A 25,496-nucleotide genomic window follows, 5' to 3' on the forward strand; every position below is an offset into this window, starting at 1 on the left:
CCTGCTCTTGGCAATTACATACAAACAAGGCTATTTAAAGCACTAAAGATAAGAGGAAAAACACCCACCTACTCCAGAAGGAACACACCTTTATCAGCACACAGTTACATAAAAGTCATCTGAGACAAGACGTGAAAACATGTGACGTATCATTTATTTCTTAAATGTATTTATGATCCATTCAGACCTTTCAAATAAAGTGTACAAGTGCATTTCAGAATAAAAAACTACACTCTTCACACAGCTCTGTAGAACACTACGTTTCATCAAGAACCTAGAAGCAAAAACTTCCTATTAAACCACCCATGCATCCTTTGGCTACAATAATATCACTGATCAACAAGTACTGCTATTCAATTCTGAGCATCCCTTTAAAAAGAAGGAGCATCTTAAAATATGCTACCCCTTCCAAAGACCTCTCTTTAGATAGAGAACGTTAAATAAATTAACTAGGCTTTTAGGCAAAACAGTAAGGCTATTTAGTACTGTTGATGCATGATCCATATATTTGGAGAACAGGCAATCCTAGGCTATGTGAAATTTGTCAACAGCCCTTTAAATTTTAGTAGTACCAAGATTACATCAATCCAAAACAAATGACAGACAAAAATGTAACCAGTAGAACAATCACTGAAATATGTGCTGTTTCTCTTAGGATGGAAAGTGTTGATAACAGATTCAGCAAAGTGTTTATAAAATTCGCTAAGAACCACATTGGCATTCTTAAAATTACATATTTTACAAAGCCCTAGTGTAAACTGTGCGACTGTACAATTACTGCCGTGTTAATTTGGTCGTTTCAAAATACACACACACATATATACATATATATATGTCTGTACATCTACAGCAAAAGGGAAACAAGCCAAGAGATGTAAGACACAGCTAGAGTACAGATCGTCTCAAAGGGAATAATACATTTGCTTGAGTGTTAGCAGCTCATACCAAAATTAACTCTTGGAAATAATTATGCAAAGATTTAAGATCAGATATTTTACATACTTCAGTTTATTCTAGTGTCATTTAATAGTTGAAAATATGTAAGTATTATTTTAAATCAGTAGCATTTGTAGGTTTTGGCTCAGCTGTACTTTTTTTTTCCTATTATTAGCCTTAGTTGAAAAAACAGCTACAGAAACATTTTAAGATAATAGGGAAGAAGTATCCCTCTCCCCTGTATTTCAACAGCAATTCTGAGTTAGTACAAAATATATATTTTTGGAGCCACAACAATCACTGTTCCTCAGCTGTCTTGCATATCAATCAAAATGCCCATCTTCACCAACTCCCCCTTCCCTGCAGGGTACAAAACGGAACAAATCCAGGCGGGGATTAAGAACACCAAGGGGCCTAGACCGATACTGTAATACTCTGCACTGTGTCACAAATAAAAACAGTATTAGAGAGTCTCAGGGGTCGGACTGGCTCAAAATTCACCTGTTTGCTTTTCTAACCTGCTTTAGTGGATTTTTTCCACAGTTCTTAACAGCAGGGGTTTCATGCTCAAACCTCTTATCTTTTAATACAAAATGATTTCCAGCATTAAAAGGTGCACAGAATACTTAACACATACATACACATTCTTACATGCGATTTTATCACGTCTTGGCCTTTTCACGGACACACAGGTAAAAAGTACCAATTGTGATACTACTTGTGTAAGGAACTGGATTGACTCCCAAACTTCCTTGTAACGACCATCGGACAGATGTCGAACCTCCACAGAGCACAGGGAAATAGTCTGACCAGCGGCTTTTGCTTTGCCAGTTACTGTGAAGGAGGAAGGAGACAGGTAGAAGACGAGGGAAAGAGAGCATCCTTCAAAATAAGATCGCTCCGCTGCATTTTGTTCAGCAAAGCAACCTAAAAGCACATGCATGCATAGGCTCCCATGCTTGCAGTTGAACTGTAAACAGTATGTAAAAAAAAAAAACAACTTTGAAAAGGTACTAATACAGTTCTGAACTCCCTGAAGACATACCCACGAGTATTAAGAACAATAAGAAAGTCCATCATTAGTAATTGCAAACTCATTTCCATCCTGTTGCATTAATTAGAGGAATACAAAATTGAATCTAGTGTTTACATGCTAGAATTACAATAGGAACTAGTTTTCAAAGGTTACATATGGAGAGAAACTTATCAGCATAGCAACTTGCACAACACTGTGCTGTACAGCATCTCTAAAGACATGATTCTGCAAAGACAATATATGTGTTTGCAAATCCTTCCAGACAGTTCAAAAGCGTGGCTGAGGGTAATGCTGCTTGCTGTTATCTGAAAGGATTAACTGCACCATTATTTTTAGTAGGTTTTAATGACAACAATTTATCCTCAGATAACTTAATCCCTCAAAAACTGAGGTGAAAGATGTATGTACTTTACAGCCCTCAGGGTTTTATTTCTTTGTACACTAAACATCAATTCCTTTGACAGCATCTACAGAAAATAGTTTTAAAGATGCTTTAATGAAATACTTTTAATACCCAGTAATGCTAAAATTTAAAAATACTTCACAGTGTGGCACTAATGTAATTTCATAAAATTAGCAACTTTAGTTACCTAAAGCTCAAAGCCTTACATTATATTCAAATAGTCCAAAGATTTCACACACACACAAAATTCACTAGCACTATAAATATACCTAAGCCACTTTAGTGCAAAGTCTGTGTTTACTTCCCCGACAAATCCCTCTGTATTCTTGCCAGCGTATTAAAAACTTCATCCTTTACTAATCTATAATTATGATTTTCAAGGATTCATTTTTCAATTGAAATCCCAGAAGATTTTTTTTAATTACAATAAAAGTAATGACTTGTTTTAGTAAGCATTTGATTGCTTGTATCATATGATCTTTGTAACATAGGACTTGCATATGCAGAGCAAGATAGGTATGAGTTCATCTTTACAAGGAAATGCCTGAATTTATATAACTTTTTAATCACAGGATCTCCAGTAATAAGAATCAGAGAGAAGCCAAGGCTTTAAATTACAAAATTGCTATCCTCATCTTACAAATTCATAAAAAGAAAGAAGCCAGAACAGAAAGTTCAGATTCCCTTCCCTTTCTCTGTCCGCTGAATGGCACTTTCACACTCTAACGTGCTATCTCATGCGAAGGCAACGCAACAAGCAGCGATTGCTATCTCCAAAACGTTTTGGTTATCTAAACCCAGACGCCAAAGACAGCTTCATGCAACGCACCTCTCCACTGAATTTCTAAGTAGTCCGTAGCAAATAAAGCTCTCGCATACAACCTGCACGCAGGTAACGGACGTGCACTGACCTGGCCTCCTGGTCTCTCTCCTCAAAGCAGAGACCCAGTAGTTCCTTTGATCGCCTCGGCAATCACGACACTTCCCCTCACATTTTCAGGCCAAAACAAACATGACTTTATTAACGTCTGTTTGTCAATTTAAGTAACCACAAATTCAATAGCTAGAGAATCAGTTTTGACTGATTAAAGCACACCAGAGGTTGCGAATAAGCATCCAAACAACTCAGACCAGGATGCAAGAACGTGACACGTTAACATTTTCATTTAATGTTAAAGCTCAGGAGATCTGCCCAAAAATTACATGGGTGAAATCTGCAAGCGTTAAGATATATGCTGTCGGAAACGTTTCCGTGTGCCACAAGCACTGAACACGAGTAGAGCAGACAGACTGCGGCTTGTCACACTTGGCAAGGGGAACAAAAACAGAAAGGTGACAGAAGTCAACCTTGAGCGGAGAACCACCAGCAGAGCTGCCTGTATAAGCAGCATTTCAAGCATCTAGAAAATCTCCTTGTGTCATAGAAAATACTGAAACATTGGCTGAAGCCAATTGTGCTACATCAGATTATTTCCTTACGGCTAGTACACCTCAGACATCCAACCACTACACAAACCAGCGTTCTCCCATTTTACCAAAGGACAGCGAGATTACAGGACGTGCTCAAGGTGACACACAACCACTTCTCCAGGGCTGTCCCGGGTCTTGGTGCAGCCCCTTTGTGACAAGGCCCCGCTCCGATCAAACTAAACAAGGTGCCACCAGAGGAGCTGCACCCTTCCAGAGCCAGCACAGCGACCCCGCAGACACACCTGCATGTTTATCCACATTTATACATGACCAAGGAGGAACACAGGAGACTCAAAATATCTAATAACGGGGGGCAAGGAAGAGAGGGTAGGGGCTCTGCAACGAAATGAGAAGCTGAATCAGTATTCAGGAGTTATGAGCATAGGGAACTAAGCGTTCCTTTGCAATGCAGCACCTCAAAAGTAAAAAGGTTAAACTCCATCTTTAAGAAACTGTATTGTAAAGGAAATGACTCAAATTAAACGCTCCATTGTTCTGATATAACTGCAATTTATATCATACCAGTGCTAACACAACGGTTCAGCAGGTTTCTTTTGTTTGTTTCAATTGGCTGCAACTTTCAGTTTCTTTCTATAAATATCACTGCATCTACTTTCAAACATACTAAATTTTAATTCTGAAGAGATTTTTTTCTTCCAAAAGTATTTTACAGATATAATTTTAGCACTGAATTGTCTGCATTTGCTTATCTGTAAAAAATGATGTTTTTCCAAAGTGGTAACTCTGCAACGCAAGGGCAATGAGGGAAATGAGACCTTAGAAGCTTTAAGATGTCGGCCTCTAAAAGTCAAGAGAGCACTTCCCTTCAAGCGCAAAACGGGCTCTACAGGACAGGCGATTCTCCCAAAGGAGCAGCTATTGACTTTGTTGGAAGCCATCTATAAAACATGATGATCCAGCGGTCTCACCTGCTGCAACTTACCCCCCAAAACTAACCTTCAGTCGCATGCTATTATGAAGTCTTTGGGTCCTCAAAGCGAATGCTAGGTTTCGTATACCTGATTGACCTTTCCAAGACCACAGGCACAGAAAACAGTGTGCACAGTGCAGAGAATATGCAACATAAGTAAAGCCCAGGGCTAACGACGCCTTCCAGACCTCTGAATTTTAGCAAAGGAATGGAAAGAGAAGAGTGGAAAAGGGATTGAAAGAGAACAGGCAGCAAGGCCTGCAGTCGGATGGGGAACATGGCACGTCTCAGCTTCCCCCCCCAGGCAGCCTCAGCAGAACAGTCCCATGCAAGTACGAGGTGTCTGAAGAAAGTCTTCGTTCCTTTAAGTTGCTTACAGCAAAACAGCTACTCTTCCCCTACTTGAGCATTGAAACAATGAAAGCCTTCACATACCTCTTGGATCTCAGCAGAACATAAATTATAAGTGTGTGTTTCCTTCAACTTCAGATACAATTTGTAGTGAGCTAAAATCAAATTTATTTTGAATGGCACTACTGAAAGGACACGTCACTGCTTTCTGCAGAGTGGTAGAAGAGAGAAGAAACGTTTTTTAGTTGAACAACAAAATTGCAAACCTTTTAGCAAGTGCTTCAAGTATCAGAAGCTAAAGTTCTGCTAAAAAAAAAAACCAAACAAACAAGAACTCCCAACCCTCCACCTCCACATGTTAAAATACATTTGCCTACAATACATTAATAAGGTCACTAGAAAAAATTTAAATGGGTCATTTTTTTTTTCTTTGTAATATCTAAAGGACGGCTTCTATGCTCACATATTAGTTCCTAACAAATGTATATTTTTAAAGCACCTACCGGGATTAGGAGCAGAAGTTCTATCAATTTCAAATTCTGATGGGAAATAATATCAGATTGAAACGTTTCAGACTTCTCGACTCCCAAAGGTTCAATACACCTGTTAACATCACACCACTTGCTAATACCACTAGAAATATATAAAAAACTGCTTATCAGTTTGGCAGACTGAATGTTTCATTCTCCCATTACATGTATGCTTTGGAAGCGTCTTTTTCAGAAGAGAAAAAACTGGAATTTATGACTATAGGTAAAGCCTTAACACGAGAGAGGAGGGAAGAAGGGCCAAGAGATGCAGTGCAAGACCACTTGTTCAAGTCTCTGCTCTAAGAAAGACTTCTCCATATAATCTTGTGCTATTCTTAAGATTCTCTGTGGCTCAGTACTTTGTACCACTTTCTTCTTGTAGAGGATTTCTGATAAATATTTGAGATTGTCCTTTGGCACTCTGACACTCTGAGCCCTGCCAGAAATCCAGCCAGCAGAAACAGATCTCTAAGTGTTAAGCAGCTTTAAAATAAAAAAAAAAAAAAAAAAGTACAAAACCCCTAAACGGCAAATAAAGATTGTAAAAACTAGCAATATTTAATTTTAAAAAATTGACAGGAGACAACAACAAAACTTTTGTTTCTCACAAAAAGATAACTATTGAATTAAAAATATTGTGTCTTGATTTTGAGATTATAAAAACAATATTTCACAGATTTTTCTCCCAACCTATTTGGAAAAAGACAATATAAACACAACCTAAACTTCCTATGTATGTGTGTGTATACATATATATGTTTTAATCAAGAGTACTGGATGAAGCAAACTATCACATTCTGAAAGGCTGTGCATATAAAATTTTTTCCCATGGTACTAACAAAAAAAAAAAAAAGCCACTGAATTCCATCCTGTAAATTGAACCTTCTAGCAGCTCAATCTGAAAGTGAGGCAGATAACCCTAATAAAAATAAATTTATAGTCTGAGATGGAATTTCAAAATAAATACATGCAACCATATCACCACACACATTTTTTATGAAGATCTAATTTGATTTCTGTATCCTCCTCATCATGGCATTAATCTATACAATGGTCTTGATGTAATTTCTAAAGCACTAGACACACTCACCTACAAATATAGCCAAGAAAAGATTAGTTTATGTACAATGATAAAAGTGGTCCAACTGGAAATTTTGCTGTGTAGCAATTCACAGCACAAATTGTGATGAAAACAGTGCATGTACCTCATGCAAAATATATGACAAAATATGTTAAATAGACTGCTGACTAAACAAGGTAATAGACTTCAAAATTATTTCTTCCACAATTGGCACAGTAAGCAACATTCACCCCTCTGCAATTTAACTGCAGACAGAGATTCAAATGTATTTATAAATATTTAAAATCTCACCACATACAAACCTAGAACAACATTAAATTAAACGACAGGAAAAAAATGTAATTTAAAATTTAAAAAATAGATAAATTAACACACAAAATTAGAAACACTTGACATTAGTCTACTGAGGTGTCTGTAAAAGCGTCTGTAAAAACTGATGCTAGATGAAACTTGAATGCATCAATTGGCTGCAATTCCTTCATCTCTCAGAGCATTCCACATTCTGCTTTTCACCTCTCATGGAAATCATCTGAGCTGGTAAAGATTTTTGAGAAGGATATGGCAACTGAACAAGCAAAAGCCTAGTTGTTAGGAATACTATAATGAAACTTAGCTGCAAAGCAACAGCAGCAGCAAACATGTATTTGCATCTATTAAAAAAAAAAAAAAAAAAGATGCTAAGTACAACTCCAGGCTTTTCAATGAAGCAGTAACTGCTTCATCTCAAATTAAATGTCTATGTCTTCACTTAGACCCCTTACCTATTTTTTTTTTTTAATTTCTCCATGTTCTCAAAAGCTAACACACAATTTAAACCCTTTATTCACGCTATAAATAACTGAAAAAAATCCATCAATATTTGTCTTCAAATTTCCACTTAAACCCCAAACTGCCATATGATGAGTTTTAGGACCTAACAGATTAATTTCCTTCTGTTAAATTTAATCAAATGCTATTTTAACGCTAGCCTGTGTCACTTCAAAGACTTGGAAACGTTAGCTGAGGTGAAGAGTCGGAGAAAAGCCATAGAGCGTTCACCTGAGAGGCTGCTCCAAAAGCACCGCGCACACATGCTTTGTTATTAGTGACTAAAACCCTTAAATTGCTCCCCAAAGCCCACCTATGCCATAGTGCCTACAAAACACTGGAGAACAATTAGCCAGCTGATGCGCTGTGAGTTTATTACACCATGCATAAGGGACTCGCCGGGCCCCGGCGCTCCGCTCCCCCATGGCTGGCTGGCACGTTCGCGTCTTGTCTCTACCCACAGTTCAGGCTACAAGAGCGCTGTAGAAGAGATCGCTGCTACTACGTATGTGCAAAGACTACAGAGCAAGTCCTGGCTCTCGACACTGTCTTAATACAAAGGACAGCAAGTAATTTAGCTGGGAAGGCGTCAGGCTCGAGACAACGGTGACGTTCTTAAAATTTCAGACGAACTGAGGAAGTTTATCTGGACAGGTTTGGACTATGGATGAAACGCTCTGAGAGAAAACCAAGATACGATTTAAACATGCTTTGTAACAGGGGCACTCAAACCCAAACTAGCAGCGATAGTAGGGCTCTGCCCCACCGTCCGCAGGATCAGGTACATGTGCATATCCCTGAGGGGAGCACGCGTATATCTGCATTTACTCCTGATAAGTACAAGTCATACCAGGGGTGCTTCACCTAGCTCCTGTCTCTTTTCTTCTCTGTTTCCTCGCTAGCATCCTCACAAAAATGTAATAGAGCAAACGTGGACAGGAGGCAAGCAGGACTAAGAGTAATTTCTGCATGTGCAAACATGGGACGCAGAGACGAACTGTTATCCTCCAGGGCAAAGTGTGGAAGATCAGATGCCAGAACTCAACGCAAATCACAGAGGAGGGCATATGTATGCTCCCGGGCGGGACAGGATAGACTACTAGAAAAAAGATAAGCTTGGTCTACAAGAACAGTGGACCTGAAACCATAAATAAAAAATAAAAAATCATTTTAAAAAACCACACACACACACACACTACAGTCTTTCCTTTGGCCCAGAGAATTGCCACAAGCTCTAAAAACCTCTTCTTAAATTAATTTTCCCTGAAGACTTTCATCACCACTATGCCTAACAGTATATACCAACCAAATACAAGAGCTCAAAGAATCCCCCAAACTCACTCCATCAAACGCACAGCCTGGAAGCACAATGAAGGAAGTGACCTGCAGACAGTTACGGTTTACAGTCTGCTTTCAGACCGGAGATGCGTGTCGTGGGAATATCTCTGTACCAAGGACAGAGCTAGAAAAACACAATGCAGATTGTAATCCATTATTACAGGAATACAGGCTTCACAAATACTTTTTAGTTTCCAAAATGCCATTTTATGCATCAGTAGAAAGACAAGGATACTCCTCAAGAAAATAAATCAGTTTGAGGACCAGATTGCATTCTGAACAGCATTACAGTACTCAAATATTTCATCTAAGCTAGCTCCACAAAGTTGCAGTCAGTGAAACTTTGCTTCTCAGATACTGTACTTTGTTTGACCAGTTTGATACATGTTTGCCAAAAGGATTTAGCTCCTGCTATATTCGAACCATCTTTAAGCCCATGAAGCCTAAAGAAAAATGTCTCTGATTTAGCTCTGCGCACTTATTCATAACTCAAATACTACAGTTAAATTTACAACATAGTTCCCTTAGCTGTTTAGAAGACAATTGTTTTCCTTCCTTTCCCCTTAAGTTCCAGTATGTAAAATATCAGAAGAATTCAGATTAAAAAAAAAAAGGGGGGGGGGCCATGTTATTTTTAAAGTTGTTCTTGAGAAAATTTCCACACACAAAAATGTGGCATTTCTCCACTGTTTTGAGAATAATTTTCACATGTTGGCATCATCCTCAAGTGGCTGCCACAATTCTGGTATCATAAAACAACAAGTATTTTCTCTTAGCTTATCAAAACACATTTTATTTTACTGCTAAATTTGGTCTGATCCAAGTTTTTCTTATTCCTTCACAACAAGCAGGAAAACGCAGATGCTGTGCTCCGATCACATACAAGCACTCTCCTAGTGAAATGGGGCACAGAAGCCGGATCGGTCCTCCTAAGCGTATGCCTGTTCAGATCACACTACTGCGTTCATGGCTCATTAAGAGTTGAAGTCCACACTAAAACGTTCACATTATTCACTACTATTCTAGAAGTCCTGTCTAGGTAGCACTAAAAAACAAATTGTTTGGCCCCTTCTATTATGACGCTGGAACATTGTGTCAATATACTTTGGCATATATTTAAAAAAAAATCCCTGTAATATACCATATACTGTGACATTTCCACTTCAGATTTATCATTTACATGTGAAGCACGAATCTGGAAAGAACCTAGTAAAGCTGTAAGAAAGACTACATTTTGCTGAAGCTCTCAGACACCCACTCCATTCAGTCACACCAGCTGGAGAGGTAAGTGTCAAGATACAGCTTTATTCTTAAAAATGAATACGGAGGTGAAACTCCACAGCCTCCTCCATGGCAATAAATTTTTAAAGTGAAATCACAATGATATGTGCTCCTGATTCTTCTATGTCAGCAGCATTTCTCAGAAACCTTTTTGCAAATCTGGACATCTCAAAACCATATTTAACTTATTTTGCAATTTACAGAATTGTCCCTGCACTTCCCAGTCACATCGACACGCTTCTTAGACGTGACATCCATTGGAAGATCTTTTGCTCCTAGAGGTAGAGGAGTCCTTAGCTACCCTCGGTCTAGCACAAGAGGCACAAATAGCCCCCGAGAGACGCTTAAGCCCCTTCTGAAAGACACTGTTGGAGAGACTGTAAATGACACAGTTGCAGAAACTGTTGCTAATGGCAAGCCAAGTGGTCAAGAAGGACGCAACGCGATTACTATAGACATTGGAGCTCTCCAGCAAAAAGTAGATTATATAGGGCAACCAGAGGATGTAAAAGACGCTGGTGATGCGAAAAAGGACCATGGCGTAGCGCTTGTCGGGGCAGGGCTGCGCCTCCCCAGCCTCCCCGTCCTGAGAGCTGAAGCGCACTCGCCTCTCGTTGATCTCCTTGGTGTGCTGCTGGCAGATGCGGAAGATGTTGAAGTAAGTGAAGCAAACGATGAAAGCGGCAGGGGCATAGAGCATCACCACAATGAAGAGAGTAAAATAGGGATCAGTGTTCCAGGAATCGGCACACCATCGAAACACATCCCCATGATATCCAGGCTTTCCCCAGCGAAAGGAGGGTAAGAAGACTAGGCAGGAGTACAGCCAAATTACCAGGATGCAGATTCGAAGTCTCCACGGGGTCACGAGGGTGTTGTAGGTCAGTGGTTTAGTGATGGCAATGTATCTGTCAATACTAATGCATGCCAAAGAGGCCATGGAGACGCTCTTGAGCACTGATACCACGTAACCAAAGATTTGGCAAATCAAGGACTCACTCAAAACAACAGGGTAGTGCAACAGAGACAGAGAAGGCACCAGACAGCTCACACCTACCAAGAGGTCAGCATACGCCATAGTCTGGATGAAGTAACTGGTGGTGTGGTGGTTCAGTAGAGGTGCACAGTGAAAGACAAATATCACTATAATGTTGCCCGAAATAATCAGCACCATGAGGAACACAATAACAACCACTTCCAGGAGGCAAAAATTGATGGTTTCCAAATAGCTAATGGCCAGGAGACAGAACGGCCGGCCACTCTGGTTGCCAACCAAAGAGGAGTTCATCTTGAGCACTGCAGTGATCTCTCCACTTCACGCTCCTGCCTGCTGCCTGCAGCCACTCCAGGCAGCTGCTGTCATTGCGGCTGCTTCTGTGTGTGTGTAGCAATGTCAAAACCGGAGCTCGAGTCCCCACGGCTGCTCCAGATGCTGCTGCTGTGCATTGTCTGCAGCACAACTCCCCTTTAAATCCGGCTCCCTGCTGCTGCACCGGGACCCAGCAGCGGTCATGTCAGCAGCTTCACACAAACCCACGGGAGAGGGCTGATGTTAAAGCCCGCCCGAGTCGGCTGCGTCGCTGAGGAGGGATGAGGGACCGGAGGGGGGAAGAGGGAGAAGGCGCCTCCAGCAAGTCGGGGTGAGAGTCCTCCCAAAAGCTGACAGAAGAGAAGGGGAAAGTGTTGTACAGCATCGCCCCCCGCCAGTGCTCCTTACCCCGTGCCACCACCTCCGTGGCTCTCCTCCCTTCCCCACGCCCTGCTACGGCTTCTCCCGGCCACCATGTAGCCCCCGCTCCGCGCCCGGCTCCGGCTGCGCCTCCTTCCCCGCCATCCTCAGCCTCGGGCCGCCGGCGGGGGGGCTCCAGCCCTTCTCTCCTGGCTCCATCTTGCAGCGCGCTTTTGTTCAGCGCTTTGGCGCGGACCGCGCCGCCCCGCTGCCGGGGCGAGGAGCCGCCGGTCCCGCCGCCCGCCCAGCCGCCCTCCTACCTGCCGCCGCGCCGGGAACAAAAGCCGCGGCGCATCCTCGGCCGGGAGCCGGCGGCGCGCGCTCCGGCCCCGCCGCCAGCCGGGGGGAGGGGACGGAGGGCGGCGGCAGGGGGAGGGGAGGGGGGCGGCGGCGGCGGCAGGGGCGCGGCGCCGCCGCCGGCCCCCGCTCGGGTCCCCGCCGGCCGCCGCGCACCGGGCCCGGCGGCTCCGCGCCGGCGCCGCCCCCGGCCCCAGAAACGCAGGTTTCTGCTGAAAGCAGCAGCAGCCCGAGCAAGGGCGGCGGCGGCGGCGGGGGGGGGGGGTGAAAACGCTCCGTTTTAACGCACAGCTTTTCCGGCACGAGCTCTTTCGGGGAAGGGCTCGTTCCGCGCTAAGCGAGCCGCTTCCCCCCCCGCCGTAGTTCGTGTTGCTTAGGAAACACCCGAGGCGCAGGGTGCCGGGGTGAGGCGCGTATCCCGGTACCCGCCGGCGCCTCGGGCGCTGCTTCGGGCAGGGAAGTCACCCCCCGCACAAGCGTACCCCAAACCCAGAGGTGTCGCTGGCACTGACAACACCCGAGGCAACCGAGACAAACTGGAAAATCCGATGACGTGCCAGAGAGCAAACGGGCAAGGGACCCGCCGCACGGCCCTTGAATTTGAATCCGCATCAGACAGCGATACCGGACACCCCTTTAACTGGGGAAACCTCTACTGCGCACACAAGCCGTCGATGCCGCGACAAAACGCCCGTATCCTGTTGGCAAGACCTGAGAAAGACGGCCAAGAGCATTTTACTGATTTGACGTGTCAGAGAACACGTTCCCACGAAACGCGGCAGCTCCTTCCACGACTCCCGACTGCTCCAGAGCCCGGGCTCGGGCTCGGCCCGCTGCTACGAGGCTGGAGCGAGGCTCTTCGACAAGCTACAGCCGTTTTAACAAAAACGAAAGCAGGCGACTGTCATCTGTACTAGCTTAACTTCACACATTGAATTCATTTGGTACCAACAAACCTAATCTTAATCTGAACTAAACTTCTGTTATACTGTGGGATACCTAACAAGAAATGAATTTGAGCTGAAAGGTATAGATCCCAGAGCAGTCACTGCAGCAGTTAGGATTTCAGTTGACACTTACTAGGGGAAAAAAAAAAGTTTAACTATGCATTTATATTGGTCAAAATTCTATACTGGACAATAGCATGATCTGACAGGTTTTAAATCTCATATGAAAGCCTGAAAACCTTGATTTTTCTTCCTTATCTTTCCCCCACAAAAGATCCCTTTACAGTTGTCCTTCATTTCTGTTATAACTGATGGCATTTCCGCTCATGGAAAATGAAGTACTAGAACTGTAGCTAGGAAACATAAACTTTGAATTAAATTTAGGCAAGTGTATTGTGGCTATACAGAAAACGAGCTACGATTGAATTACTGCTGCAGAAATGATCTCCTATCTTTCCAAAGCAGAGAAAGATTTACATACCGATTGGTTCAAACGGTGTTTCTGGGTCCCTAGGCATGAAGAGGTGCATTGTTAAACACCTTAAGAAAATAGCACATATTGAACTTTAAATATATCTCAGATATATGAAAACAAGGTAGTAATGGAAATCCTAAACGCTTGATCAACACAAAATCTGATTGTTGAAATTTCAAAGCAAAAGATATGCCAACAAACACCCCCCTCAATGGTTTTTTTTTTTTTTTTTTAATTAAAAGTACAAACTTCTCTCTTATACAGTTGACAGGTACTTCTATCTCTAAAAGAGAGAAAGCGTGTGCTGTTTATTCCTTTAACTGACAGTCTACTGTTTCTTCAAAGTTAAGAGCAATAAGTCTATTCCCAGTTCACGTCAACTTACCCCCGCTTAGCGCATCCAAAACCAAACCCGCAATATCTCACGTTGATACTCAAGCATCTCTGCGCCCGAAGGCAACGGGCACGCCAAACTCCACGGTGCCTTGGGAAGCGTATAAATTGCAACTAGAAGATAACTGAGCAGGATATAAACCCACCTATTTAGCCAGACGTGAACGACTAGTTCCCTGGTCAAGTGTACAGCCAATCTACCAAGAAGAATCATTTCTAAACGACACTAAAACGTACATTTTGGGTAGCTAAGCGATTACAAGTACCAGTCATTGAAAATATTTTTGTATTGTACGTATTTCTACCACTTGATTCAGTGACACAACTCAATCTCACCTAGCGCTGCTAAAAGGTATTTGAGAAGTGATTCAAAACTAAAAATGAGACCTTTTGAGAGAACTACTGCTTATAAAAAGATAGTGAAATTACACTGCCGTATGATCAAAACTAAACAAACAAGGGACCTACAGGTTTAGGCACACAGTCGCTAAGGCTCCTTCATATGACTTCTACCGTGATTCACAGATGCACGCAAGTTGACTCTCAATCGATCACGCAAAATTGTGGCACTTTATACTCCAGAAACTTAAATGTATTCTTCTCAATTTAGATATATCACAATCAGATTTCCATGAGTGTAAGTGGAAAATAAACGTTAACCACCCACATCTAAAGCACTGTTACATTTATCCCACTGATGAAGCATTACATTCAGTCAAATGATGATAGTGACATTTGAATCTATTTCTTCAGTAAAAATTAGTATCTTTTGCACCAAGACTGAGGGCTGCATTTGGTGGAACTTGTGTGTATTGCACTCTTCTGCTCAAGGAAACAAAACAGTAGGAAAAAGAGAAAGTAATAGCAAGAGTCCTGCTGAAAGGCACTAAGAAGAACTGTAAGAAATTAGTCTCCTATTAAAATTAAAATTCCTGTTAGAAATGGTAACCCTGGGGTAACATCCCAGGAAACTTTCCTGCCACCGTTTCTTCCGTTTGTGCTACAAGACATCCCTCTCGTGTCAAATCTTTCTTAATACAGTGTATTTATCTCATACAGCCATTCACGTTTTTTCCCTTTAGACATTATTTCCTCCCACGCAGACCTCTATTGCCCTCCCAAAGGCATTTGTTTTTCCTTCAATACTGTAAATGCCAGGTTCTCAAATTTTTGGTATTAGGATGTAATTCAAAAAAGCACCACTGATCTGCGAGACAGTTATATTAGTTCTCTTCTAAAAACCCGGACTGAAAAGTGGCTATTGTTTATTTTGCTTTATATCATGGTATTTTTAACCTGTGTAGTTAGCTTTACAAGTTTCCCACTCAACAGTATATCCAACTATGACTGTCAAAAGCATGAAGTATTTTTTCATTAGGTAACCATTAATGCCTGGAGTGAGTCTCCACATCTCTCCTCCTACCTTCAGTGGCTGGAAGCCTGAAGATTATCAGCCATAATCACAATTGCCAAAGTCCTAGCAGGAACAGATGCCTCTCACAAGGATTGTCTAGATCTTTCTACCTAGAGTTGTCTTCCTGTGCCCAGCAGGGACATGACCTTAATTCACTGGGCTGGCTTTCGTCCACACTCCTCACCATGACTGTGGCAATCTGGAGCTGCTAAAAGCTTCATTATTGCACACAGATGGTGCACAAATTCTCAAAAGTAATTTGCGGAAGCGTCACAGTGGTGAAACTTAGACACTACTGCAATAACAAAAGCACAGTGTACAGACCCGGCTAGTGTTTATCAAAGCCATAAAGAGTAAATTATGAATAAACACGGCTGTGATGACTGTAAGATGCAATGAACACACCTTGAGGCACAGTTTCAAAGCTCCTTCCTATGCCTAAGTCGGATTCAAGAACAGAACTAGATACAGCCTTCACAGGTAAAACACCACAAGACATTTCACTTTCAATAGCTCAGGAGCCACACAACAACAGCAAGCAAGCAACTATTCTTACAGCATTTAACTTGCAACAGAAGACAAAACCCATAGATTCCCCAAGCAGCATGTGCTACAATTCCATAGGCAAGCAATCAAACAGCAGAAGAGATACTGAGGAGCCTGCATCCATCACCCTGCTCTCAAGGAAGAAAAAAAAAAAAGAAAAAAAATCACTGAGAAGGTCAGAATCTTTTGAAGTAGCTGTCAGCACAAATCCTTATTAATTTGAGGCTGTGGTGCCACATAGGATCATGAAAAGCTTGACAGAAATCAAATGCAGCTGCAGAAATAGAGGTCAAAATTAAGAGAGAAGGGGCACTGGATCACAGGTTCTCAAACAGGCTTACTGCATCTCCTGCTTGCACTGAAGAGCAAAGGTTTTACATCAACTCCTCGGGCTGTCACACCATGCTGCAAAGGTTATTCTCAGTTATACCATTTTTCAATACATTGCAACGCAAATAACTTGCGCACTTGCCAGAGCAGAGTTTGTATAAGTGACATATAAAACACAGCAGAGCATTACGAGGCAGGTAAAGCAGTATATACTAAAACATCTGGCTGTCATATGATGAACAGACTCTTCTTTGAGGGGGACACATTCACTCCTGTGCTTTGCTTCATATTGAGTATAACTGAGCTGCTATTTTCAGAACAGCAAAAACAATTAATCACATGAGAACTCTCAAATTATCGATAATCTATTAAAGGTATGAAAGCCAAACATTACGGCTAGGTGCAGTCCAGCATTATTATAGAGTTAGCAAGTATATAATGGGTCTGCAAATGGTATCTTCCTGGGTCCTGAATTTGTATTCTCATCAGCCTCCCAAACAAATTTTGCATGCTTTGCCTATTCTAATCTTTAGCACTTCCATACAGCCCCTAATACTCTTTTGAAGTCTTCTGCTTCTCTCACTGCCTGCAGACTGAAGAAAATATGGTTGCATCGTGAACCAACTAAACAGATACTTTTGCTCTCAGAGCACCATTCTTCTCTGTCCGTTCTATGTTTTCACGTAGTTTATATTTAAGTCACAAAAAAGCAAACAGCCACAATGATGATCCAATAAGGCACTTCAATATTGAAGCAGACTGTTTTCATTTGCTTGAGCAGGTTATTGTATTGAGCTGGTAGCGTACTACAGATCTTGCACGAGTGCAGCAGAGCCCCAAAGTGGTCATTCACTGCTAACTTGCTTTCAGCAGTTAATTTTTGATTTAATTTCCAATGCTGAATGACCATTCCAGGTATTGCTGGGTAGCCAGCCCTTTGGTGCAGTTCGCAAAGCTCAGCGCTTCGCTCAAAACTCTCCCTTTTTCTTGGGCTTTACAGGTACTTCCAACACACTAACGGCAGGTTGTTTCCTTTGTTTCTGCCAATTGCAAATGACTGGGAAGGTTTCACAGATTTAAAAATCAATTACACGATTCCGTTTTAGATCACAAAGACAGTAGCAGTAGCTGTCACCAATGTACCGCAGAGATGACTTCTTTCATTCCGATACCAAAATATCGGAACAGAAAAACAAGTGACACTGTCAGCTACTCACTAGGCAATTAAAATAACACAACAGGAGTAACTGCGACACACTCCTTGCCAGAGCATTCAACCGCTATATTATTTGTATGATTTATGCACCATAAATCAAAGTTATAGCTCTACTATGCATGTAACCATAATCAGGAATTCAGATCAAATTTCTACTACATTCAGTAAGAGTATGTGAAAGTATCCATGGCTGAACATTTTTAACTAATCTTACATGATTCATTTGAAACATGTAGGATCCTACATGATTCCAACAGAAACTGAGTTTTATTTCAGAAGCCCTCCTCCCCTCAGAATAAGGTCTTTCATTGCTCCTTGCAAGTCTATGTCATCAGAATATAGATATACAAAGACTGATTCAGTCATTTTGCTTTTTAACTGGTGAACAATTAATTTATATTGTTATTCTTTACTCAACTTGCATCATTAGCCATTTCTAACACAGTCTTGCACATCTGATGACAGCAGTAAAACACAACTTGTCTACACAGATAACGATCAAATCCAAACTTAGTACATTGAATTTCTGGGGAGGGAAGAGACATTTCATTTTGTGACACTGAATGTTGACTGCATATATGACTTGTATTTTCTTTTCCTATGTTATTGAGGTCAGCATTGACAAAGTTTAAAAAAAAAAAAAGGTCCAGAGCAAAAACGTCTAGAGTGCTGTGTTTCTTCTGTCAAAAAAGAAGCTGCAATATCAACTAGCATTGGATTTTCAGCAACAACATTAAGGTAATATGGCAAAATTCAGCTTCCATACAGGAAATTCAAGAAAGCAAAGGACATGAGCCCCCGATCACTGTTGATGATGAAACAATTAATAGAATATTCATTTTCAACAACCTAGCCCAGAATTCATCCGAGTAGGAATATTAAAAGAAAGCATTATTTAAGTAGAGATAACGCAACAACTAATGTTGTACGCTAATTCAATCCTCCCTCCAGCAAAAAAAAGAATTATAATGGCTAGTTGATTCATTATAGTCAGATGCACTCCTGAACCTTTAAGCAAGGGAGCATGCACTTGGAAGTCTCTATATTTCCATTCCTTCAGATGTGGAAAAATAATAATAAAAAAAAACAAAAAAACCCACATTCTTCTACCTTTGTGATGAGAATTCGGTACTTCTCCACCAGATGATCGTTATTATGACACCCTGCCAGCAGCTGCCACACTTCCCCTCTTAGGGCCTCAGGGACGCCACTTCTCACCAGCGCTGACAACGTCTTTGGCCTCACGCTCAAATTGAGGTGCCTGGGTGGGGGCGAAGGTATGTTACCATGATCCAAATACAAATACATGAATATTTAAGCAACAACTCATGTGCAACATCAAACACGTATAAGGATAGGAATTTCAAGATAGTTCTTGTGTTGCCAGTGTAAGTCGAGTTCAAGTTATGAAAGAAACAGATATGGAGAAGCACTTTCCAAACTATTTCCTTGATTCCTATTAAATCGAGATAGAATATAAACATCTGTTATAAAACATTCAACAGCTCAAAAGTCTACAGCTAAAACTAGAACTGGAGAACAGATACTACATTGTGTAAGATCCAAAGATCTCTCTCTGAGCTTTAAAATTAACAAAGTTTTTTGGATTTATCTCAAAGTACACCACAAATGAGAATCAGTTTACAGAAGCACATATTGCTTTCCAGACCGTCTGCACTAGAGCAGGCAGGTAACCTTCTAGAGAAGGAGGGAGGGCAGGCAAACAGAGCTGTCAAAAAGCTCACGTGCTTTCCTAACTACATCCATGCAATTAAACAGCTTCCCCTGTTACACAAGCTAGTACTGTCTAAACATTTTTTTCTGGTTATACTGGTAGTAGCTCACAAATTACAGCAATGTAAGTTATAAAAACTAAATATAATTTATAGTAACTGAGAGTTAAGCTGGACAGTCCATTCGTGGTTCATGCAGTAAAATCCCAGACGACACAGGTTTTTCAATCAAAATAGTGAGAGTTTTTCTACTGTGACTACAAGAAAACTTCTACCTAAAATGATTAAGAGGACTGACAGACTAAAATAGGTAAAAATTGAACTGTAGTCATATTAATCACATGCTCCTCCTAACAATAAACTGATTCTTAACAATGCTTCTTAACAGTCTAAGACACGTGGATGATAATTTTACAGAGTTTGGGACTCCTCGTTGCCTTCCTCCGGTCTACAATGTTCCAGCACAATAATCTGTAGACTAGCTGTGGTGGACTTCCAAATCAGAATACATTTCACAAGAGCTACTACCATAATCTCCCCCTTTGCTTTCTTTCAGGTGTAAGTGTTACTGAAATTCTACATCTTACTCCCCAAAATTTTAAATATCTGAATCTTCTTCATTAGAACAGATGCATACCTGAACCTCACTGCAGCGAGAGCTCCAGGCACTTTTAATTTAGAAGAAAATCTATTCTCTAAACCCAACCAACCACAATAAATATAATATTTACATATCTATATATACATGTATATACTTCTCTGTGTATATATCATTTATCTCACATTTATTGTATTTATCAGATGATATATAAATGTTATATGACTATTTATATAAAATAATTATAGATAAACATACAAATCCTTTGTGAAGATCTATAAAACTGCTTTGCCTTAGCCTGAGATCAGAATAACAGTAATTCTAATGAATATGACCATGAACTGTTGGGCTGTAAATTAAAAGCAGACTACTAGATTTTTTCAAAACTATTTGATTTTGAAATGAGAAAATTGTGTGACTCACCAGTTAAAAAATGAGCCAAATATTATTAAGAAATCACAAAATACCAATGCATATTTAATTGCCATACAAATCTAATTATAGGATTCTAAAAACCTAGCATGAAACCACCTGAACTCTGATTTTTATAATTTTCAATCCTCTTATTGTTAAAAGCTCAAGGATCACTACTTGCAAACACTCATTTTTTGTTAAGAAGGAAAGCCCTTCAACACATATTAAAGTTGTTGTTGCCAGCATTAGCACAGAAGCACTCCATATCCTCTTAGAGCTGCCAAAACATTTTCAATGGCAGTCAGGTGGCTCAATTATCTTTCAGCCACTGGAAGAGTTACAGAAAAATTCAAGTTGAAAGAAACTTTCTCATAGCAGCAGATGCGTAGAGCTCATCTGTTAAAGATGTTTCTAAAAGTCTAGGGGGGAGAGAGGGAAACAGGATTATATATCATTATACCACAGCCTTCTTTCTCACAAACGTTGAGTTTCTGGTGTTCACTTTCCTAGAAACGAACTGGAACAAAAGTACCTTTTTGAAAAAGTATTTAATAAGTGTAGAAAAATAAAACTAATACTTGATTGTGATAAGCTTAAAGAGAAACCTGGCTAAGAGGTCACTTCAGTGCGTGTGGCTTAATCTGATCTCTGTTGTCCTGCTCCTTAGAGCTAATATTTCATTCAGACCTCTGATCGCTGCATACTCCTTGCCCTGCTCTTCAATATTAGGGAGCAGAAGGCAACTAAAGCCAGAGTCAAAATGAGGCATACAGGAGCTCAATCTGCTGATGCTGGGCTTGTCTGCCCCTTTTGTGGAAGAAGAAAAAAAAAACAAAAAAAAACCCAACCCATACTGAATTTTGCAATAATCAGCATCAGTTTCTTAGAGCTGCTCAGGCTACTCCAAGATGACTAAAAGTTCCCTCAGGAAAGAAGAACAGGTGTTGCATTAGCAACTTGATTGTCAAGAAACACTGTTCTCAGTAAGCTGGCATTTTCTATGAAAAAAATAGAACAGCTCATGCACTTCCTTTTTGGCAGGCTCTGGATCCATCTTCCTTTAGCTGAAGGGAAGAAAAGCATCTTTGCAATCCAAGTACAAATCTCCCATATTCTTCAGCCACAGTAACTAAGACACAACAGCTGTAGGAAAAACTGGCTGTGAACTCCACAGGAGGTACAAAGTAGAATGGAAGTGATGTACGCAAAATAAACACAAAACAAAAGTCGCATTTTCTTTACGTTACTTAGGAGGTTAGATTTTTCTTAAAAAAAGTAAAATATACAGAAAAGTAATACCATTATTTTAAGAGATGGCCATCAGCAACAAGTAGCATAAGTGAATTTCTAGATGTTTTTTTAAACACGTACTCAAAAGTGAAAATACTTAGAACGCCATCCTGAAGAAATCGGACACTGTGAAGCCAGAGAACAAGGGGTATTCTGGGGGATCAAGGAGGACTAAATCCATACTAATCTCATCTCAAGTGCCTTCCAGAAATAACGACAGCTCCAAGTAGAAGGAGCAAAGTCTGAGAATACTGAGAACTGTGATTTTCAGAATGTGATTTTGCCACTTACCATTTGGACAGCAGCTCTCCCCATGTCTCAAGAATTTTTTCTGCACACTCTTTGGAAACATCTCCAGAACCACTCAAGAGAGGTTCATCGTTGTCTGCCAATACAAGAACAAAGGAGAAACTACGGGATCAGCAACCGTTTTTCTACCTCTGCAGATTTAAACATTACTCTCTTAACTGTATCAGTGTGTGGGAAGAAGAAATTCATCGCTTGTGAAGGCACTGCCTGTGTGCTGAACAAAGCACTAAAAACTCACCAGGTACTTCAGAAAACAACCAAGAACAAGACAGAGTAGACAACTAAAGCATCAATGCAGCAGGTTAAGAGGAGAAATTGAGAGAGCTGAGTGTGTTCAGTCTTAAGAAGAGAAGGCTACCGGAAGTCTTCAGTTACTAAATGGAAAGGTATAGAATTAGAATTAGACTCTTTTTGAAGGTGTGCAGTGACGCGACAAAAGGCAAAAGACAAGCTGCAGCATGTGAAGTTCTGGTTAAATATAAGGAAAAAAATTTACCACGAGGGAGACTAAATACTGAAACAGGGGCCGAGAGAGGCTGTGGAAACTTCATTACTGGAGACTGTCAAAACACAACTGGACAAGGCCCTGAACAGCTTGATCTGGCTGGATCCACTTTGAGTGGGATGCATCATTAGAGACCTCCAGAGGTCCCTTGAAACATAAGTAATTCTATGTTTCTACCTCAAGCTTTTGGAAGACCACAAAAATTGTCAAAGAGCACAGCTTTCCCTATTTGAAAAGCTACAACACTATAAAAGCTGAAAACACAGTAGAAGCAATGTACTTTCACAGAGCAGCTGCAGACTTGCCATGCTCTCACAGACCCATAAGAGTCCATGAAGTGTTAGGTATTAACCTACACATTACCAATGAAAACTTCGCTTAGGTGTTACCCTGAAATAAAAGCACTGCATCACTTTCACTCAACAGTTGCATTGCATTTCTATCACTGACAAAATAGTTTTTCTAAATTAGCAAGCAGAAAATACCTTATTGGAACTGCCAGCAACCTAAACATCCTGAACTCAATAATCCAAGTAAAAGACTAAAGAATTCTATTTCCTTTATGAAATACAATGTGAGAGGTCATAGTGTCATAGCATTTGCTGCAACCTGAACTGTTTATTAATTCTTTTGTACTTTCACTTTGAACGCTAGTACTTTTTGATAACTTCCCTGGCTTAAATTAAACAGCTTTTTGAATGAAGTACATTCAATTTGCTGGGGAGGGAGGAAGGGTAGTTACCATAATCATGAAAATCCCTTAGTTGAAACCAATACTACAACTGATGTACTTCTAGATTTTTTTTTTCCTTTAAACACACTCACAGCAGGTACTGTAAACAAAAGCTATATATTTCATTGATATAGTAGTCAAACATTGCTTTTGCATTATCAAGGAAATATTTTTTTTTTATTAAATCTATGCTATCTCAGCTGACACCTGAAATTGCCAGCACCCATTTGCAATGTTGCAAGTGGTATCTACTATAAATAAAATACATATGTTCCTTGTCTAGGAAAGAATACCACTGTGGTTAGCATAGTGGGTACAGTTGCTAATGAAGACTCTTTGCAAAGGAGTTAAATTTCAAGTCACCTCTTGTTTAATTTAAAAAAAAAAAAAAGGGGGGGGGGGGAAGAGTAAGCCACAGAAACGAAACAATTCGCCCAAGGTCACATCTAAGGCCAGCGGCAAAGTCAAAAACCAGAAACTCAAATCATTTCAGCTCAAAGCCATAAGGGCCAGATGCAAAATTACTTCATAGCTTGGGTTAAGAGATTTTTAAAAAGCAGAAAAAAGATACTGAAAATACATTAAGTTTCAAGTTCAGCAGGTCCTTGTGTAGTTCTTCTGTATTACAGTTGTCTATACTCTCCTTCTCATGAAAACATGCTGCTTGCATACATTTCCAACTAATGTCAGCTTCTCATTTTTACTCTCAAATCTGTTTACAGCTGCTCAGGGAGGGGCAGAAATCGCACATAAACCCCCAATTTATATCAGCCTCTTTTCACATTGTTCGAGATATATCACATTCAAGGTTTCACGAAGCCTGAGTTGAACAAAGCGTAGACAGACCACAGAAGTGTCAGGCAAGGGAGAGGCTGACCCAGAAATGCAGGGGTACTGGTTATCGAACACTCACAGCATTAAAGCAAGGGGAAAAAAAAAAAAAGAAAAAGAAAAAAAACCACACACACACCACCACCCATCAGCAAGCCAGATTCTGATTGGAAAGGATTCAGAGGATTCAGCATGTTTCATTAACTATGTTATTTACTGACTACCCTGGCAAAGAACTCCATTTCTTTCAAAATATACAAAACACACAACCCACATCTTACCTTCCTCTTCATCATCCTCAGGAGGAGAAGGAATCATTGAGCCCTGTGACCCAGACTGAGGCAGACGAAGAGAGGGGCTTGCTGTAGTTTTTCTTCTCTCCCTTTCTGATTCACTTTCCAGACATACAACTTCATATAGCGTGTCTGAGTTATTCTTTCTGTCCTTCTGCTTTATCTGGGAAATATAAGAAGTTCCACTTTATTCAGAAAAGCTTTATGAGCATCCAGATTACTTCTCTTTTTGGAAGCAGGGAGCTGACAAAGAGACACAATTTTCATCACGTTCTACAATGAACAATGTTCAATTCACTCAAGGCATTGCTCAGGCCTGCAAGTGCTTCTGTGATTTAAAGTTTCTATTCCTACTGCCCTAAAAGAAACAGTAAGTATATTCTACCTAGAATGAATGGAATCGTTCAGGTCTGCCATACTTAGGCAAGCTTATCTTTTCCACCATACATGGACTGGAGACAGATGGGATAGATTTCAAAGCTGTGAATGCATCTAAAATTAAATCCGTTTTCTCTCTTGAACTTTCCAGGGATACTGGTGGGGGCAAAAGGAGAGTTCTTATAGAAATTGTTCATATTTACTTTCCCACTACGGTAATTGTCTTTAGTGATGCTTCCAAGTCATCTATTTGTGTGTACATTGCTGACATGAACACAGGCACACAAATTGTTGGGTCCCAAGGTCTACTACGTGGTCTTATTTCCTCCTTAATTTTCAATGGTATCAAACCATTGATTGCCACTGAAACCATTCCATCAAACCATTCCATTATTTCTTTTAAAAGGAAGCTTTTTCTTTGTGAAGTGGTTCCAAAATTTTAACACAGTTCAGAAAAACTGAACTTTTTTTCCTCCTCCACAAATTAAGAAAAATAGAGTAGAAAAGGAAAGGTGATGAAAAGAGGGAAATACAATTTATTATTATACTCTAAACTCGCTGTGCTCAATTTTATCCTTTGGGACATCTAATATTAAGAGGAACTAAAATAAAAAGACTAAATCACTAAATGTAATCTGAGAAAATAAAATCCTGCTGTTTCCATCATTTCCAAAAAAAGAAACATTGCCCAAGTAAGATAAGCCAATTCTACGCAGCTATGTTTTTAATAGCCTAACTATGCCTCTATAGAAACACGTTTCCCTTCCAGGCTTATCAGGCAGTACACTTCATTTGTTGCTTCCACTATGAATTTTGATAATCTTCCATTAGTAAACACTGGAAGCTGGATAACCTGACAGGGCCTATAGAAAAAAAAAATTAGCTAAGATAAGGCACAATG

The 25,496-nt window shown here is 40.5% G+C and overlaps 2 protein-coding genes across 7 annotated transcripts in view; both read right to left on the reverse strand.

The window, feature by feature from the left end:
* The window catches only part of RABGAP1 (RAB GTPase activating protein 1), a 79,246-nt gene that overhangs the window by 28,449 nt on the left and 25,301 nt on the right, over positions 1 to 25,496 (reverse strand). For all 6 annotated transcript variants that reach the window (XR_011135623.1, XM_068914633.1, XM_068914629.1 and 3 more), the window contains 3 exons: positions 24,206 to 24,380; positions 21,838 to 21,931; positions 18,622 to 18,772 (listed from right to left, as the gene is read on the reverse strand). Coding sequence is in view for 5 of the 6 variants with exons in the window: in XM_068914633.1 (XP_068770734.1) it covers positions 18,622 to 18,772; positions 21,838 to 21,931; positions 24,206 to 24,380 (420 nt within the window). In the remaining variant the exon portion in view is untranslated. The remainder of the gene's footprint in view (positions 1 to 18,621; positions 18,773 to 21,837; positions 21,932 to 24,205; positions 24,381 to 25,496) is intronic.
* GPR21 (G protein-coupled receptor 21) lies at positions 158 to 12,240 on the reverse strand. Its single transcript, XM_068914660.1, has 2 exons — positions 12,154 to 12,240; positions 158 to 11,823 (listed from the first exon to the last, which is right to left on the reverse strand). Exon 2 carries the CDS (start codon positions 11,450 to 11,452, stop codon positions 10,406 to 10,408), a length of 1,047 nt encoding a protein of 348 aa, XP_068770761.1. The 5' UTR covers positions 11,453 to 11,823; positions 12,154 to 12,240; the 3' UTR covers positions 158 to 10,405.

The sequence above is a fragment of the Struthio camelus genome, chromosome 20 (genome assembly GCF_040807025.1).
Source record: "Struthio camelus isolate bStrCam1 chromosome 20, bStrCam1.hap1, whole genome shotgun sequence".
Lineage (NCBI taxonomy): Eukaryota > Metazoa > Chordata > Aves > Struthioniformes > Struthionidae > Struthio > Struthio camelus.

Bases quoted from the DNA above. Each gene is read 5' to 3' on its own strand.
- GPR21 (XM_068914660.1), bottom strand. From the start codon at position 11,452: ATGAACTCCTCTTTGGTTGGCAACCAGAGTGGCCGGCCGTTCTGTCTC.